This window comes from Mustela nigripes, chromosome 7 (genome assembly GCF_022355385.1).
Source record: "Mustela nigripes isolate SB6536 chromosome 7, MUSNIG.SB6536, whole genome shotgun sequence".
Lineage (NCBI taxonomy): Eukaryota > Metazoa > Chordata > Mammalia > Carnivora > Mustelidae > Mustela > Mustela nigripes.
Window position 1 is genome coordinate 19,754,087 of NC_081563.1, and position 19,724 is coordinate 19,773,810.

Sequence of the window (19,724 nt, forward strand, 5' to 3'; positions counted from 1 at the left end):
GCCCCTAGTCTCTTTACTTTTTGTGTTCTTGGTACTTTTCACCCTCTGAAGATACGTAGTTCTAGAAATTACGATTTTTTTGTTGTTGTTGTTTTATCCCTAGTAGGATATAAAACTTCGTTGAGGCAGGAGGTTTTTTGTTTTGTTTTTTTGTTTTTTTTTCTGTTTACAGCTTTCTCTCTGGTGCCTAGAATAGTGTCTGGCATGTACTGTTGGTTCAATAAATAGTTACAGAATGAATAAATAGGACTCTACATTATTGTAAAGGATAGATCTGTGTACTTTGAGATGAGACGGGCAAGTGACAAGGCTGAAGTTCTCTTACAAAAGTTGAAAAATCCAACCAGATCATCTTTTAACTTGGCTAAATAAAAAAATCATTTTATTTTACATTTATTTGGATATAGGCTTCAGGCAAAGCCAGGGATTTCTTGTGAAACAGCTTTGAGTACAGCTTAAACGCCAGCAGGTACTAACTTGAAAGAGCATCTGCAGAGATGGTTTTTGACTTAGGACATCTTGAAAACACAAATTTTGAATCTCAAAATGACATTATTGCATCTTTGCATATTTTTATACTACAGATTGCTTTGAGCTTATTTATAACACACACAAATAAATTATGGAATTTTACTTTAGTTATTTCTTCAAGCTGTGAATGAAGAAGATTCAGAGAGGTTACATACCTTTAAGGTCACCCACCAGGAAGGATTGGAATCTGAGGATAAACTTGGATCTGACTCCAAACCCCCATGTTCTATATTTTTTCTTGTATAATGCCTGTTCTATATTTTTTCTTGTATAATGCCTAGCACAGTATTTGAATTGATGGACAGATGGATAGAGGGCAGATGTATGAACATGGTGATTGTACACCAGGATTGAATGTAGAGAATATTGATGTATTGGTAGTTCTTTTATTTCTGGCTACATATATATTTAGGCATAGAATCCTAATTTTTTTTTTAAGATTTTAAGAATTTTTCTAAAAGATTTTATTTATTTATTTATTTATTTCTCAGAGAGAGAGAGAGAGAGAGCACGCACAAGCAGGCAGAGTGGCAGGCAGAGGCAGAGAGAGAAGCAGGCTCCCTGCTGAGCAAAGAGCCCGATGCAGGACTCTATCCTAGGACCCTGGGATCATGACCTGAGCCGAAGGCAGCAGCTTAACCAACTGAGCCTCCCAGGTGTCCCAGAAGCATTGTTTTTAAAACATGTTTTTAAGGGTCATTTAATGAATTGAAGTTCCTTGCTATATAAAATAATATAGAATCTGCAAGGTAATATTCTGAAATACTGACTTATTAACATTTGAATGCTTATTAGACTTGTAGATTAAATGGGTTTTGCAGTAAACAAGACAGATAGATCTTTGATGGAACTTTAATTTTGGAGGACATGGGAGATAAACAGTAAATAAATCTATAGTAAGTGTTATACAGAGAATTGGGGATATGGAACGGAGAGAGACTGGATGACTATTTAAATTGGGTGGTCAGAGAAGTCTTCATTGTTAAGGTGATGGTTAAAACGTGAACATGAGGAGCCAGTCATGTACAGGCAGGCTATGGCAACAGCTAGTGCAGAGGCTGTCAAGTGAAAACAAATTTGCAAATTTGGGGACATTAAAAAAAAAAAACAAAAACATGAATTTAGTTGTCAGGGAAAGGACTGCCTCAAAATTTGGGGGGCTGGAGTAAAGAACAAGTCCTATAGCACTTGTAAACCTCAAGGTAAGGATTTTGGAATTGGTTCTGGTTATAATGAATTGGAAATTTTGTGCTTTTTTTTTTTTTTTAAGCCTAGTAATCTCTGTTTTGTGGTGAGATCTAATTCATACACTGTAGTTCAGCCGTTTAAAGTATAAAGCTAGTTCTTTAGTGTATTTACAAGGTATATATATTTACCATCATCATAATTTTTGAACATGTTTATATTCCCAAAAAGAAACTCCATACTCTTTTTTTTTTTTTGCGACTCTACTCTAGCAACCCCTCCCCGTCCTGACCAAACGCCTTAGCCAGGGCAGCCACTAATATACTTTATGCCTATGTAGATTTTCCTATTCTGGGCATTTCATATAAATGGAATCATACATTATTTGATCTTTTGTGTCTTATTTTTCTCACTTAACATTATCAGGGCTCACCAAGGTTGTAGCAGATATCAGTACTTCATTCTGTTTTATCGCTGAATAATATTCTGTCATATGACAATACCACATTTTATTTATCCATCCGTCAGTTGATGGGCATTTAAGTGGTTTCTACTTTTTGGCTATCGTGAATAATGTTGTTATGAGCATTCATGTATGAATCTCTGTATTGGGCATATGTTTTCATTTCTCTTGGTTATATACCAGGAAGTAGAATTGCAGGATCATATGGTAGCTGTATGTTTAACATTTTGAGGAACTGCCAGACTATTTCCACAGTGGCAGCATCAGTTTACATTTATACCAACTATGCTTGAAGATTCCAATTTCTCTACATCCTTTATTGTTTGGTTTTTTGCTTATAGCCATCCTAGGGTGTATGAAGTGATTTTGACTTACAGTTCCCTAATGACTAATGATGTTGAGCATCCTTCTCATATTTTCTTCTAAGAGTTTTATAGTTTTGACTCTTATATTCTGGCCTTAGATCTGTTTTGAATTAATTTTTATTTATTTCTGCAGTATGAGGGTAGGGGTCCAACTTCATCATTTGCATGGAGATAACCAGTTGTTTTAGCACTGTTTGTTAGAAAAAACCTTAATCTTTCCCCATTGAAGCTATTGGAAGGTTTAAGCAGAAGACGTTATGATCAGACACATATTTAAAGAAGAACACTCTGGCTACTGTGTAGAGAATGTCATTTCCTATATATATGAATGTTAGAATGCCAGCCAAAGTTACTGAAAATGACCAGTCAGTGCCATAGAACTAAGAGCAGAAACATGTGGTTTCAGAAAATCCATGAGAATAAAATGTTTCAAGAAGAGAAAGTGGTCAATTTTATGGCATCCTGATGAATGATTAAAATATATAAAAAGGAACTAAATCCTGGATTTAGCTATCAGAAGTTATTGGAGACCCTTTGAAGAAGAGCAGTCTTGGTAGAATAGTAGTAGCAGTAGTCAGATTAGAATTGGTTGAGAAATGAATTTGGGAAGACAGAAATTAGAGAACTCTTTAAAGAAGTTTGCTGGGGAGATTTTATTGTAGATACAGACAAGGTGGTTTTAAACTTTATATTGAGGGTTGCTTGAGTAGCTCAGCTGGTTAGACATCTGACTCTTGATCTCAGCTCGGGTCTTGATCTGAGGAGTTCAAGCCCCACATTGGACTCCACAGTGGGCATGGAGCCTACATAAAAACAGCAACAACAACTTATATGCAAAGGCTACATAGCTTAAAAAAAACTGATAAAAATATGTGGGAGGAAGCTCTCTGGTTTTAAGACTTTATTTAGCTATAGTAATCAACACAGTATGGTTTTGGGAGAGACATAGACACATAGATCATTGGAACAGAAAGAAAAACCCAGAATTAGATTGGGTTATGGTTGATTAATTTTTATCAAAGGTGCAAAAGCAACTCCACGAAGAAAGGGTATTTCTTCAACATTTTCAACAAATGATGCTAGAGTAGTTGGACTTCCATAAGTAAAAACATGAACCTCTCAAAATTCACACCCTGTACAAAAATTAACTCAGAATGTATTATCAGTTCATTTGTTCATTCATTCATCCTTTATTTTTTAAAGATTTTATTTATTTATTTGACAGAGAGAAAGCACAAGCAGGGGTAGTGGCAGGCAGAGGGAGAGGGAGAAGCAGGCTTCTAGCTGAGCAGGGAGCCTGGTGTGGGGCTCGATCCCAGAACCCTGGGATCATGACCTGAGCCAGAGGCAGATGGTTGACCAATTGAGCCACCCAGGTGCCCTGTATCATCAGTTTAAATATAAAATGTAAAATCAGGGGCGCCTGGGTGGCTCAGTGGGTTAAAGCCTCTGCCTTCGGCTCAGGTCATGATCCCAGGGTCCTGGGATGGAGCCCCGCATCAGGCTCTCTGCTCAGCAGGGAGCCTGCTTCCTCCTCTCTCGGCCTGCCTTTCTGCCTACTTGTGATCTCTGTCTGTCAAATAAATAAATAAAATCTAAGCTCTAGTTCCATCCATGTTGTCGCAAATGGCAAGATTTCATTTCTTTTGATGGCTGCACAGTATTCCATTGTGTATATATACCACATCTTCTTGATCCATTCATCTGTTGATGGACATCTAGGTTCTTTCCATAGTTTGGCTATTGTGAACGTTGCTGCTATAAACATTCGGGTGCAAGTGCCCCTTTGGATCACTACATTTGTATCTTTAGGGTAAATACCCAGTAGTACAATTGCTGGGTCATAGGGCAGTTCTATTTTCAACATTTTGAGGAACCTCCATGTTGTTTTCCAGAGTGGTTGCACCAGCTTGCATTCCCATGCCTGGTTTCTTATAAATGTAAACATACCATGTGGGTCAGCAGTAAGATTCCTGGATATTCATCCAGAAGAAATGAAAACTTAGGTACACACAGGAACTTGTACATAAATATTCATAGCAACTTTATTTGTGATGGCCAAAAACTGGAAACAATCCAGTCTCTTTCCACAGGTGAGTGAATAAACAGATTGTGGTATGTCCATACAATGGAATACTATTCAGCAATAAAATGGAACAGACTAGTATTAGGTGCAGCAACTTTGATGGATCTCAGGAAGTCATGGTGAAAGAAGTGAAAGATGACCATTTCAAAAGGTTGTATATAATATAACATGATTCCATTATATAGCATTCTGAAAATGGCAAAATCATAGATGTGGAGAACAGATTATTGACCAGGGTATAGGGACTAAAGAAGATGAGTTTTCTATCGTGTTTGTGGTGGTTATTATACAGGCCAGTACATCTGATAAAATTGCAGAGAACTACATACATGTGTGCGTGTGTACCCACAAACACATACAAATGTACGTTTAAAAAAAAAAGTAGACTTTAAATAAGTTCCTCGATTGTACCAATGTAAATTTCCTGGTTTTGCTTTTGTAAGATGGTGTAAGATGTTACCATTGGGGAGAACTGGGTGAAGGATACAAAGACTTTGTACTATTTTTGTAGCTTCCTGTGAGGCTATAATTATTTTAAAATAAAGTTTTAAAAAGAAAGCTTGCTGGGGAGGTGAACATAGAAATGGGATGTTAGTTGGAGGGGTATAGTGTTGAGAATGGGATTTTTTTGTTTTAATTTTGCTCTTTTAGAATAGGGGATACTAAAACATGTATGTATTCTGATGAGAATGATTCATAAAAGGACGAAATTAGTGATGCAAACAAGGGGGAAATTACAGGAGCAAAATCTATATCTTAGATCTTTGGCATGAAGAAATTAAAAAAATACTATTTACATATTTCCATCTTGTTACCTAAAAATGAGGTTATCTTTACAACATTTTGTAAGTGATCCTAAAGGTAAATGTAGCTGTACTATGGCTTAATCCTTTAATGTTCTAAACATTCCGCAGACTTTTGTGATATGTTATAGAACAAGATCACTGAATAAAATGAATTTTAAGAGTTTTTATCACACTTGCTGGTGTTCATTCTAAAATAACTGCCAAGACTTTTCTGTGTCATTTTTCTGTGGTTTTCCCTTCCAGATTTTCACCCACTATAGGTAGTCATGAATTTCCTTTGACTAAAAAAAGTTACACACACATATATATATTCTTATGAATAAACTATAATTATTTACCATTTAAGAATTAAATGGGTGATGGTACTGTTTTGCTTTGTAGTGTATAGTGGATTTAATGTTAATCTTACCAAACCATTTGACTGTTTTGCCCTTCATTTATCTAGAATGTCGTAATATCAAAATGCTCAATATAAATTATTGCTGTTTATTTCAGGGATACGGCAGGCCAGGAACGATTTCATACCATCACAACCTCCTACTACAGAGGAGCAATGGGTATCATGCTAGTATATGACATCACCAATGGTAAAAGTTTTGAAAACATCAGCAAATGGCTTAGAAACATAGATGAGGTAAGACTAGAAATTGTATAAACTCTTTATAAAGACACATTTTTGAGTTTAGTTAAGAATAATTCTAAAGGATGTTTAGGGTATAATGTACTATCATTATTACTGTGTTATTTCTACTTCTTAAAGGTTAATGTTAATCTGCCTTTCTCTTAAATATGTGGGTAAGTCTATCTAGAACCCCATCCAAGGCAATTACTAACTTACCCAAAAACTTTATACATCCATCTTTTAAAGATGGCCCCATGTAGAAGCTACTAGTGGTTTTACACACCTCTCTGTAAACAAATTCTTTCTCAATGAATTTTTATTGAATGAATAAATTACTAAATTTTTCAGTAGTAATTTAAAACAACAGAAACGTTATATTACTTCTAGAAATTTTGAAAGATACAGAGTAGTAATGTGGTAAAAACCTAACGAAAATAGTGTTGTATCATTGCCTGAGAAGATGTCAGTTTTTATAAGGTAAAATATGTGTCAAAGCCAGTCTTTTTCTGTTCTGCAGTATAGGTGGCTTCTTGTTGAAATTATTTTTCATGTCTTATTGCAGCCTTCTGGGCATTGATTTCCTTAAGACTAACTAACTCCTTAAAGCACTTTTGGCTAGAAGACCAAGTATTAGATGCAAGATCTCAGTGGTAGCAGTCTTGACAGCTTATTACTGACTTTTCCGTCACTGCAATAAATCTTCAAAGAGAAGCCTGTTAATATCTAATAATCAGTTAATAATACACAGATTTTTTTAAACAAGGCGCCATTTTGGATTTCCTTAGCCTTTATTTTATGATTCAGCTAAGTAGCACATGTAGTAGGAGCAATTGATAGACTGTGCATTGTTGTTTCAACAACAGCAGTTTTCCAAATTCTCTGACATGTACTGGATGTCCTACAATTCAGTCCTATTCTGATGCTAACTGCCCAACCTTAGTGTCAGACTCTCCCAAGTTGAAGGACTGCCCTTCCTTCAGATGTTAAGTCCTGGTTCCCTTCAGTTACCTTCACTTCTCTCTGACTTCGCTACAAATTTGAGGGGGTCCCAGGGCCCCCAGGACTTTCAGGTTCAGTTGTTGGCTGTAATGACTCCTAGAACTCAGGAAAGTGTTTTATTTACATTTATAATTTTATTATAAAGGATGCAGGAACAGCTAAATGGAAGAGATGTACAGGGAAGGTATGGGGGTTGGGGAACACAGAACTTCCATGCCATCTCTAGACATAATCACCCTCTGGGCATTTTGATATGTTCACCAACCTGGAAGAGGTCCCCTGACTTCATTGTTTCGGAGTTTTGATTCAGGTTTTACTGCATATGTATGGTTAGTTAAATCATTGGCCTCTGGTGATTTAACTTCATCTCTAGCCCTCTTTACCTCATGGGAGGTAGGGGAGTGGCTGAAAGTTCCAAATCTTTTTTTATTTTTTATTTGAGGTGGGGTAGAGAAAGAGAGTGAGCAAGAGATCACAAGCAGGGGTAGGAGAAGCAGACTCCCCTCTGAGCAGGAAGCCTGACGTTGGGCTTGATCCCAGGACCTGGAGATCATGACTTGAGCCAAAGGCAGATCCTTAACAATCTGAGCCACCCAGGTGCCCCTTGAAAGTTTCAATTCTTTAATCACATGTTTGGATTTTCTAGTGACTGATTTCCATTGTGAAACTCTATAGGCCACCACTCTGCCCAAGTTCTTCATTAGCATAAACTTAGGTAGGTAGAAAGGGCTCTGTTACAAACAACAAAAGACAGTCTTTCACTCAGGAAATTAGGAGTACTGTGCCAGGGCACCAAGGCCAAATTCGTTCTTTATTTCTGTTACAGCCTTATGCACGTCATAGGTGGGTGGCTTTAGTTTCCCAACATGAGAATTAAGATACATAAAACTCAGCCACTAAAAAGAAAATATGTGGGGTGCCTGGGTGGCTCAGTGGGTTAAGCCTTTGGCTCAGGTCATGATCTTGGTCCTGGGATCAAGCCCCACGTCTGTCCTTTTCTCAGCGGGGAGCCTGCTTCCCTCACGCCTCTCTGCCTGCCTCTCTGCCTACTTGTGATCTGTCAAATAAATAAATAAAATCTTAAAAAAAAAAAGAAAGAAAATGTGTTTTTCTGGCATACAAGAGATTGGTGTTGCCTAATTTTCACTTTGTTTTTGAAGTTAAAGCTTGAACAAAATGAAAAAAAGCCAAATTAATCCAGCAACATTTTAAAAGGATTATATATTGTTGATCAAGAGGAATTTACCTAGGAATGCAAGGGTAGTTCAATATAAGAAATCAGTGTAATACACCATCTTTTAATGTTTTTGGTTTTTTTTTTTTAAGATTTTATTTATTTATTTGAGAGAGGGAGAATGACCCAAGTGGGGAAGGGCAGAGGGAGAGGGGAGAAGCAGACTCCTTGCTGGGTGGGGAGCTTGAGTCGGGGCTGGATCCCAGGCTGCTGAGATCCAACCAGAGTGAAAGGCAGACACTTAACCAACTGAGCCATCCAGGCATCCCTGTAATACATGGTTTTTTTAAATTGAATATTTTATGTATTAATTTGACAGAGAGTGTGTACATAAGCACAAGCAGGCAAAGGAAGAGGGAGAAGCAGACTTCCTGCTGAGCAGGGAGCCCGACTTGGGGCTCCATCCCAGGACGCTGGGATCGTGACCTGAGCTGAAGGCAGACACTTAACCAACTGAGCCGCCCAGGCACCCTGTGTAATACACCATCTTGATAAAAGATAGAAACTGTATGATCTTGCCATCAGACACAGGAAAAATTTTGACAAACCCAACACCCTTTCAAACTAGAAATAGAACATCCTTAGCCTAGCAAAGGACATCTGTGAAAATCCTACAGCTAACAAGCATACCTGTCTCTGTGATCAAGAAAATGAGAAGTATGCCATTACTGTTCAGAATTTTAGTAGAAGTTCTAGCCAGGGCATTTAGGCAAAGAAAAGGAGGAAACCCAGATTGAGAGGGAAAACTGTATTTGTAAATAATGAGATTTTGTATATAGAAAATCCTAAGGAGTGGTTCCTGGGTGGCTTGGTTGATTAAACATCTGCCTATGGTTTAGGTCAAGATCATGGGGTCCTAGGATCAAGCCCCACATTGGGTGGCTTCCAGCTTGGCGGGAGCCTGCTTTCCTCTGCCCGACCCCCTACTTGTGCTCTTTGCCCCACCCCTCAATAAAATCTTTCTTTTAAGATCTTATTTATTTATTAGCACAAGTAGGGGGAGTAGCATGCAGAGAGAGAAGGAGAAGCACATTCCCCACTGAGTAGGGACCCCAATCTGGGGCTTAATCCCAGGACTCTGGGATCATGACCTGAGCTGAAGACAGATGCTTAACTGACTAAGCCACCCAGGCACCCCGTCAAAGAAATAAAATCTTAAAAAAAATAGAGAGAGAGAGAGAAAAAATTCTAAGGAACATACACACACACACACAAAAAACTGTTAGAACTGGTGAACAAGTTCAGTAAACTTGGAGGATACAAGATCAATACACATAAATCACTTGTATTTCTTTTTTTTTTTTTTAATATTTTTTTATTTATTTATTTGACAGACAGATCACAAGTAGGCAGAGAGGCAGGCAGAGAGAGAGGAGGAAAGGAAGCAGGCTCCCCACTGAGCAGAGAGCCCGATGCGGGGCTCGATCCCAGGACCCTGGGATCATGACCTGAGCCGAAGGCAGAGGCTTTAACCCACTGAGCCACCCAGGCACCCCAATCACTTGTATTTCTATACACTAGCAGCAAATAATCAAAAAATGAAATTAAGAAAAAGTTCCAGGGGCGCCTGGGTGGCTCAGTCGTTAAGCAGCTGCCTTCAGCTCAAGTCATGATCCCAGTATCCTGGGATCGAGCCCTGCATCAGGCTCCTTGCTCAGCGGGAAGCCTGCTTCTCCCTCTCCCACTCCCCCCTACTTGTATTCTTTCTCTTGCTGTCTCTCTGTCAAATAAACAATTTCTTTTTTAAAAATTGTGTGTGTGTATATGTGTGTATATATTTCCATTTGCAGTAGCATCAAAAAGAAGAAAAACTAGTTATGAAAAATTTAGCCAAAGATATTCAGAACTTACATACTAATAACCACAAAATGTCAAAAGACATTAAAGATCAATGTAATTGAAAAGACATCCCATGTTTATTAATTGAAGTTTTCATATTTTTAAAATGGCAGCATTAGCCAAAGTGATCTGCAGTTTCAGTGTAATCCTATTAAAATCCCAGCTGCTGGCTTGGGGCTTGTGGGGGAGGTGAGGGCGTGGCTGGGAGAAATTGACAGGCTGATCTTAAAATTCATATGGAGGTGCAGGCATGGGACCCAGAATAGTCAAACAGATTTTGATATGAGGAATGACTTTTAAGCTGAGATCTGAAGAAATGAGTGAGTAAAAGATACTCAGAAAAGGATAGGGCTAGTGGAAAGAATGTAATCGATTCAAATCTAAGACAAATCTCAAAGTACTTTGTTCTCTAGAGAATTTAACTACCTTGGCTTAGAGACATTCAGGGAAAGGAGTGTTGGGCCAAAGATGGATGATTTTTCTTATTCCAGGGGTTGGTTGTCTTTTCACTCTGATGGTGACCTTTGACACATAAAAGTTTTTTAATTTTGATGAAGTATAATTTGCCTTTTTTTCTTTTGTTGCCTGTACTTTTTGGTATCATATCCAAGATACCATTGCCAAATCGGATGTCATAAAATTTTTCTCCTGTATTTTCTGAGTTTTTTAGTTTTAAGTCTTATATTTAGGCTTTTTATCCATTTTGAGTTCATTTTTTTATATGGTGGTAAGTTAAGAGTCCAGCTTCATTCTTTCCCATGTTAAAATCTGGTATGCCCAATACCACTTTTATTTATTTATTTATTTAAAGATTTTTACTTATTTGACAGTTTGATATAGAGAGAGTGCAAGTAGACAGAGCAGTAAGCAGTAAGCTCTCCACTGCGCTGGGAGCCTGATGTGAGGCTGGATCCCAGGATCCTGGGATCATGACCTGAGCCAAAGGCAGCCGCTTAACCCACTGAGCCACCCAGGCACCCCCAGCACCCATTTTTTGAAAAGACTAGTCTTTCCTCCATTGAATGGACTTGGCCCTCTTGTTGAAAATCATTTGATCATACATGCAAGGGATTATTTCTTGGCTCTGTATGCGGTGTATTCATGTATATGTCTTTATGCCAGTAGCACACTGTTTTGATTATTGCAGCTTTGTAGTAAGTTTTGAAATCAGGAAATAAGTATGAATCTTTTAACTTTGTACTTCTTTTTCAAGATCGTTTTTACTGTTCAGGGTCCCTCAAAGCTATAAATGAATTTTAGGGAGGGATTTTTCTATTTGTGCAGATGATGTTGTTAGGATTTCAGTGGGGCAAACATTTATTTTTAACTAATTATTCTGCATGGGATCTTCCTGTGCCCTAGCAGTATAGCCTCTTGAGATTTTAAGAGCTCTGTAGAATTTTTTTTTTTTTTTAAACTCTAGAATTTTTGATTCAGGCTTCTGTAGGGTAATACTCATGATCTGAACTCATGGTCCAGCTTGGATTTCGATTATGCCTAAGAGATTGCTGTTTCAGGTCTTTTGCCCATATCTTCCAGTTTTGATGAGAATATCTAGAAACTAGACAGCCTCGTGTTGGGGTAAGATAATATTTGACAGTGTTATGTCTTAGGAATTGTGTTTTTTTTCCTAAGTAATTTGCGAGTTTGTATAAGCTTTTTGCATGGGGTGATTTCAGGGTGATGGTATAAAACTTCCAGATTATAAAAATAACACTGAAAATTGAGAATAATAAAGCCATTTTTAGAGAATATTAAGCTATAAGTCATGATAAAATGTCAATTAAATCTCCCTTCCATTGTAGCATGCCAATGAAGATGTGGAAAGAATGTTACTAGGAAACAAATGTGATATGGATGATAAAAGAGTTGTACCTAAAGGAAAAGGAGAACAGGTAAAAGCTATGAATGAAACTAATACACTGTACTTTCTTTGTGAAGATGGCATGACATTTGATTGTTAGTAGTGGTAATGAATGTGCTGAGCTCTTCACATTGTTTTAGAAGTGCTGTGGGAAACAAGTTATCATGTGAGTGAGTTTTTTCAGTGCCTATATAACAGGTGTAGGAGAATCAGACCTTTGGTAGTAGTACCTTTAGCTGTATTTAAACTACAAAGAGGAAAAATAACAAATCAGTGATCCCCAGTTTTGTAATTTAAGACTTTAAGCACCTCATTTAGAGTATTTGACATAAACTCCTGAAGTGAGGAGAGGATTCTTTTATTATTACTTTTGTTTGCTTATTTATTTTTGAAAGAACTTGACCATTTGAATTGTGACCCATTGAAGTACTTTGCTTTATATAACCTAGTAGGGACTGTGCCTTTAGAATAATATTATTTCCTCCAGGATGCTAAAGTCAACAATTGGCACCCTGTGCTTGATAATTTTATGATGACATTTTGCTTCTATTTTAGATTGCAAGGGAGCATGGTATTAGATTTTTTGAGACTAGTGCAAAAGCGAATATAAACATCGAAAAGGCTTTCCTCACATTAGCTGAAGATATCCTTCGAAAGGTAAGATCCAATGTGCCCAGTGTCACAATTCTTTTTTGAAGTACTGGATTAACATATAAAAATTAGATTTGGGTGGTATTATTCCTAAATGTTTACTCATCACCAGTATCTGACCCTCCTAAAGTGGAGTAGGGACTTGGGGAAGCAGTGAGCCATTAGAAATCTGGAACATCTGGTCAGTGGTAACACTGTCCTGAGCTCCCACACAGGTCCCCACACAGGTCCCCAGTTGCATTCTCCTTTTTTTCAGCTTTTTGTCGGGTCTCTGCTCTTGTGGCTCTTCTGTTTACTTTTGGACTCACTTCTCTTAGACATTCTTTGTATTTCCATAGATAATTTCTTAAAATTTAAGATAATAGTTACTGCTACAGAATCACTTTCTTCTATCTATGTAGTCATTTCTCAGATATGCCAGTAAAGAACCTGTCTATATTATATAGTGAATAAATGCAATAAATCCATCCCTATTTTTCATTTAGCCAATCATTTCACTCTGTGATATTTTAAAAATTGCTAAAATATGGTCCCAGGGAATTCATTTTACTTCAGGGTTAGTTTTCTGAATTTAACTTGGGAATCCCCATACTTACCTATATGAGTTGCTTGTAGCAAAATTGGGAATTGATTTTCGTAGTTCTCCTCAAATGAGTAGATATAATATCCAGATTTGGTTCTAAATCCTGAGTTGTCCACTCAGTTGATGGTATCTTTAAATGCACATAAAAACAGAAAAAATCTGACACAACTCCTAATGGAGAAGCAGTTATTGTATAGGAGAAAATTATTTGCTTCTGGCAACCTTTCTATTTTTATAATTGAAATAACAGTATTTTTTCAAAAACCAGTCCCCAAATTAAAAAATACATGTATCTGTAAAATATACGCTGTAATAGAGATGGTATCTCAAATATAAATCTAGTGATATTTCAGAGAAATCAAACTTCATTTTTTATAGTGAAATGTAGTCATCCGCTAACTCTAAGTGTGTGTTCAAACCAGAAAAAAGTCATCAGTTATACTGCTATTCACAGTGACTACAAAAGTTGTACCCTTCCATGTCTGCCAGCATCCCGGTATCTATAATATATTGAGTAATAAAAAGCAAGTTAGGATGTAATACGTGTAGTCTGATCTTCTTTTTTAAATTATGTATGGTACCAAACACACGTGTATTAACATGTGCACACATGTGTTTGGTTATGTCCAGCAAATAAAGATCTGGAAGGATCTATGTCAAATGTAAATAGTGAGTATTCCAAGTGGGTGACGGAGGTAAGGAGGAGACATAGAACGGAATTACTCAGTGACTCTGACATTTATATAGTTTTGTTTAGAAAACTTAGCGTATCTTTTTAGTTAAAAAAGAAAAAAACGTAAAAATTTTAAAATATTCTTCACAGTATGTAAAGGTAAAACCCCTTGGAAAGTCTTGAGGAATTTTTATATTTTTATATTTGAAAATATTCCTGTGAAAAATAAAAATCGAAGCATAGAAAAGTAAAGTACTAGATGGACAAGGAAAAACGTTCATATTTTTAATTAAATGAAGGGAATAACAAGAATAGAAAAATGCTCTTTTAATTAATGGAATACTTTGTATTTCAGAGTTTGGTAGGTCACAGTGAAAGATTATTCCAGTACCCACAGAATTTACCACAACACTGTTGAAATCCCCTTGTCTCTTATGTTTTTTCTCTTTCTGGATTTTTTTGTTTTCTCCGTTGTTTTTTATTTTTTTTTCTGTCCACACTGTATCCCTTGATTTTTTTCACTGATCTTGGCATTTAAAAAAAAGAATGCTTATATAGTCTTAAAATTTGCTTCCAGATATGACAGATCTTCCTTGTTACCATATTAAAGGTTAAAAAGTACGCATTCACTGATAAAGATCTCAGTCTGGTCTGCGTCTTCCCCATGTAGGCATGCCCCAATGTGGGATCCCATTTTTTTCTCAATACACATACATAAACTTTTTGATGTGGTAAAATTAGAAGTTAAACAGCAAACAGTGGGAAATACAGGAGTGTTTCCTGACCAGCAGCTTCCTGTGCCATGATTTCTCTCCTGACTTAGTAAAAGAAAATTAAACTTTAGAATGAAAGCAATTCAAAACATTTTTAACTTAATTATTTGAATAGGTAATTCATTCTCATGGTTCAAACCTTTAAAATAGAGAGAGTGCAAGTGCAGAGAAGTTTCCCACCACATTCCCCCAACTCCTCATTCATTCCCCACAGGTAACCAGTGTAATTAACTAAGCTCTTAATTTTTAATATACAAGTAAATATAAATATATATTTTTATTCCCACCAATTCCCCCCCCCACCAACTTCTTTAAAAACAGATAAGGCAACTTGCTGTAATCTGTTTGTAAAGTAAAATAATTCCACTTTTTAAATAATTGAATGCTACTCCTATGAGTAGATGTGTTATAATTAAACCCTTTTTCTCAGTGAGGAACATGCAGGTGAGTTTTAGCCTTATGATCTCATAAATTGCACTGCAGTGAATAATCTTATATTTAAATCATTTTGCAATCATAGGATTATGTGCAAATATATGAAGGACAGATTCCTAGAAGTGGCCAAAGAGCATGTATGTACATTTTTATTCTGATACATCTTGCCACATGCTGGCATGAGGGTTTTACCCATTTACATTCCTACTAGCAGTGGATGAGAATGTCTGTTTCCTCACACTCTGGCCACGTAATTGATTCTAAGACTTTCAGATCTTTCCCAACCTGACAGGTTAAAAAAAAAAAGTAGATTTAATTTGCAGCTCTTTAAAAATGGTGAGCATTTTTAAAGATAGTTTTAAGAACCACTTTTGTATTTTCTTTTCTGTAAACTTGTTTTATTCCTTTGCTTATTTTTTTAGTTATTGGCCCTTTTCTTATTCTTAGCTATGGCTTATATTTATATTGAAATAAACTTGATTAATACTTTGGCTTTAAAATGTTTTACTTTGCATGGGAGAATTCATTTTTTCAGAGAGTCTCTTTCAAGGATCTAAGTTAAATTGTAGAAGGATAGACAGTGAGGTGTTAAGGAATATAGTGACCTCCCTGGTTACAAGTACCCTTTTCTTTTTTTTTTTTTTCCCCTCAACATCCATGTACTTTGAACTGACCCACACCTAGAAGTTACCAGAGGAGGACTGTTTCCTGGTAACCATATTCTTTTGCTGTGGGATAGATGCTGAGGGGCTCTTTCTCTTCTGTTATTTTTCTCAAGATCTGCAGTAGGAATAAAGTTGGTTGCTCAGGAAAACCCAAAGTTTTTTTAATGCAAAACTTACAGTGTTAACATGCAGTAAGGAAAAGAATCCCATCAGGCAGTGCGGGAAGGTAGGTGAGCTCAAAGTGCAAGTTGAAATTTCACCCATATGAGTTAAGTAGGACTTCTCTTGAGCTATGTGAGTTTCTAAAATATTTTAAGTTGTTCCCCCCTGGGTTACCTTAACTTTATCTTGTTTCATTGAGAGAATACATTCCCAGTTACATCTTAGCTTTTAAAATTTTATTTTTGGTGACCCACTGTTAACACAACAGCCTGGATGAATTTCACAGATTGATACTGAGTAAAGGGAATAATACATAAAAGAAGACATAAAACATGGTTCCATGTATTTGAAGGTCAAGAAGAGAAAAAGAAACTACTCTCTGGTGACCAAAATGAGAGTACTATTTACCTTTAGGAGGGTAGTACTGGCTGGAAAGGGACACAGGGGAGCCTCCCAGGGTATTATGTTCTATGTTTGATCTGATAGTTTCACTTTATATACTCTAAATCCATCAAGCACAATTAAGATTTGTATACTTCACTGAATGTAAGTGGTTTAAAAAAAAAAAAAAGTTCCTTTCCTATATACCATATGGGTTATCCATTGAAAATAGTATATTCTTTTGATTTTAAAAGTAATATTTAGGTTACTGGGGAAATACAGGATTGTTCATAGAAAAAAATAAAATCACTCGTAAACCCACCATCTAAGGGTTTTCTGCTGTTAACATTTGGTGTCTCTCCTTTTGATTTTTTTTTTCTATATCCATTTTTACCATGAATTACACAATTTACATTGTGCCCTACCCTTTTTCTTCCACTTAATGTTGGCATATCACTGTTGAGCTTGCCTTTTTAAATCTGTGGCAGAGCGTTACAAACTTCAGTCTCAGAAGGCAAGTAACTAGACAGAAAGGGCAGTTTCACTTCTCTGGGGTTAGACTTGACCCGACATTGGTTTTATACAGATACCTTTTGATAATGCTTTTTAAGTACTAGATACTAGACCCCTGGGGGTCAGGGCTAAGTGATAGCAAGGGAGAGCAGAAAAGATACTGGAAGCTTTATTCAAGGGATGCCTAGAGGCCTCTAGACATTTCACAGCTTGGAGTCAGCAGGCAAAATGTAGATGGAAAACAAAGCTTCCAGATCTTTACTTTGCATGGGAGAGAGAACCTACCTGTGTGACTGGAGTTACTTTTTGTTGCCTTTATGAGAATATTTCTGCTGAATCTTGATTTCGCCATAGCAGTGCTTTTCATGGGTTGCTTTCCTTGTGTGTTTGTTCCAGACCCCTGTAAAAGAGCCCAACAGTGAAAATGTAGATATCAGCAGTGGAGGCGGCGTGACAGGCTGGAAGAGCAAATGTTGCTGAGCGTCCTCCCGTCAGTTGCCATCCACCGCCCTGTTTCTCCTCTTGCTGCAAAATAAACCACTCTGTCCATTTTTAACTCTAAACAGATATTTTTGTTCCTCATCTTAACTCTCCAGTCCCCCCGTTTCATTTGTTCTTTCATCCGTGACTGCTTGCTGACTTTATAATTTTCTTCAAACAAGAAAATGTATAGAAAAATCATGTCTGTGACTTCATTTTTAAATGTACTTGCTCAGCTCACCACTGCATTTCAGTTGTATTATAGTCCAGTTCTTCTTATCAACATTAAAACCTATAGCAATCATTTCAACTTTATTCTGCAAATTGTATAAGAATAAAAGTTAGAATTAACAATTTTATTTTGTACAACAGTGGAATTTTCTGTCCTGGATAATGTGCTTGAGTCCCTATAATCTATAGACATGTGATAGCAAAAGAAACAAAAGCCAGGAAAACACTCATTTTCGCCTTGAATATGTAAATGGGATTAATTTTGTCCTGTGCCTTATGTGGAAAGGAATTTCTTTGGTTTTTTCCTTTGTTTGTTTGTTTGTTTTGGTGGAAGCATGTGCAGGAGACATACATATCATCCAGACATAAACCATTAAAATGTTTGTGGTTTGCTTGGCTGTAATTTTCAAAGTAGTTACTTGAGGACAAAGGGTAATGCAGAAATGATAGCTTTGGTTTGCTGAGTCTTAATTTTAAGTGGCCTTGATATTTAAAACTATTCCTGCCACCAGTTCTTCTCTTGGGCCACTTTTTCCTTGTGTCTCTCTGCCTGCATGCTGCTTTCTTTGCTTCTCCCTCCCCCACCACCCAATGGTATGAGTTATTTAAAAACGAAAGGGGCAAACTAGTAGGTTTTTCGAGTTTAACATAAAGTACTGACTTAACTCGCTAAGTAAACTGAAAGATAAATTCTAACTGCCTCCTACTATCAAACGTCTTCCCCTCATTTTCTCTCTCTCCTCAAACTTCGGCCCCAGATTCCTCCATTCGCTCTTTTACTTCATGCTCTTCTCCTTCCCTCTTTGTTCCCTTTCTATCCACTGAGTTTATGAAATGGAAGAGTTAATTGCATGCACTAGTGTTTGGAGGGTGTTGTGGTTTGTCTTTCTAATTAGGTGTATAGCCTGTTCACTTTCCTAGAATAAATCTCGTAACCGAAATTTGAGTAGTCTCCATTCTGGCAACTCCTCTAGCAGCTTGGTAGCCCAGTAAAGGTTTGGTTGTTTTTGATTTTGGTTTTGTTTTAAATGGTGGGAAGGAGGAGTAAAATTTATTAACATGTTTGCCAAATATACTGAGATTTGGCCTTTGAAGAACACTTTTTCAGTGTTAGGTTGTCTTTACCTTAAGATTATAAATACTTTAGAATATTATTAATTTTAAGTCCTGACTTCACATCCCTTTGGAAAATGTGTATTACCATGGATTTGGGAAAAGGACAACAAAAGGCTTTTCGTGTACAGATAAGATCTCCAGCTGTCTCTAACCTTGTCCTTTTTTCACTTCATTTTCCTAGTTTTGCTTCATGGCTTATCATCAGGATAGGGTAAGTTAAGTTTGCTACGCTGCTAGCATCCTAAGATGATACCTTTGTTGAAATAATTGTGAATAGCATGATTCATTTCTCACAGAGGCTGAGTTTAGGACAGCAGCTTCCATTGAAAAGTCTCTGTGTGTCGTGGATAGCATTTTAATGCCCTCTTGGCTCACATTAACAGCATAGGGACGTATCTGCTGTAAACATCCATGAATTTTTCAGATAGTGCCCTGAAAATTTTATATGCCTCACTGGTTGTTGTTCTTAGGTTTTTCCTTCACTTGACTTTATCATTGTTTACTAGTAAAAGCAGCATTGCCAAATAATCCCTAATTTTCCACTAAAAATAATAATGAAATGATGTTAAGCTTCTTGAAAAGTTATAGGTTAAACCTACTATTGTTAGATTAATTTTAATGTACGTGTTGCTTTCCTCCGTCTGGAATGTGGCAATAGCTTTTTTATTTTTAACCCTCTTTAATCCTTATTCAATTCAGTGACTTAAGGTTTGAGAGCTAAACACTGGGATTTTTGGGTAAAAAAAAAAAGACTGACAGTTTTGTTTGCATAATTATAATCGGCATTGTACATAGAAAGGATATGGCTACCTTTTGTTAAATCTGCACTTTCTAAATATCAAAAAAAAAGGGAAATGGAGTATAAATCAATTTTTGTATAACCTGTTTGAAACATGAGTTTTATTTGCTTAATATTAGGGCTTTGCCCCTTTTTCTGTAAGTCTCTTGGGATCCTGTGTAGAAGCTGTTCTCATTAAACACCAAACAGTTAAGTCCATTCTCTGGTACTAGCTACAAATTCGGTTTCATATTCTACTTAACAATTTAAATAAACTGAAATATTTCTA

The 19,724-nt window shown here is 36.7% G+C and overlaps 1 protein-coding gene across 1 annotated transcript in view; it reads left to right on the top strand.

The window, feature by feature from the left end:
* Positions 1-19,724, top strand: part of RAB10 (RAB10, member RAS oncogene family) — an 85,626-nt gene extending 65,902 nt beyond the window's left edge. The window contains exons 3-6 of the mRNA XM_059405280.1: positions 5,932-6,070; positions 11,936-12,025; positions 12,550-12,651; positions 17,227-19,724. Of these exons, the coding sequence (XP_059261263.1) occupies positions 5,932-6,070; positions 11,936-12,025; positions 12,550-12,651; positions 17,227-17,310 (415 nt within the window). The 3' untranslated portion in view covers positions 17,311-19,724. The remainder of the gene's footprint in view (positions 1-5,931; positions 6,071-11,935; positions 12,026-12,549; positions 12,652-17,226) is intronic.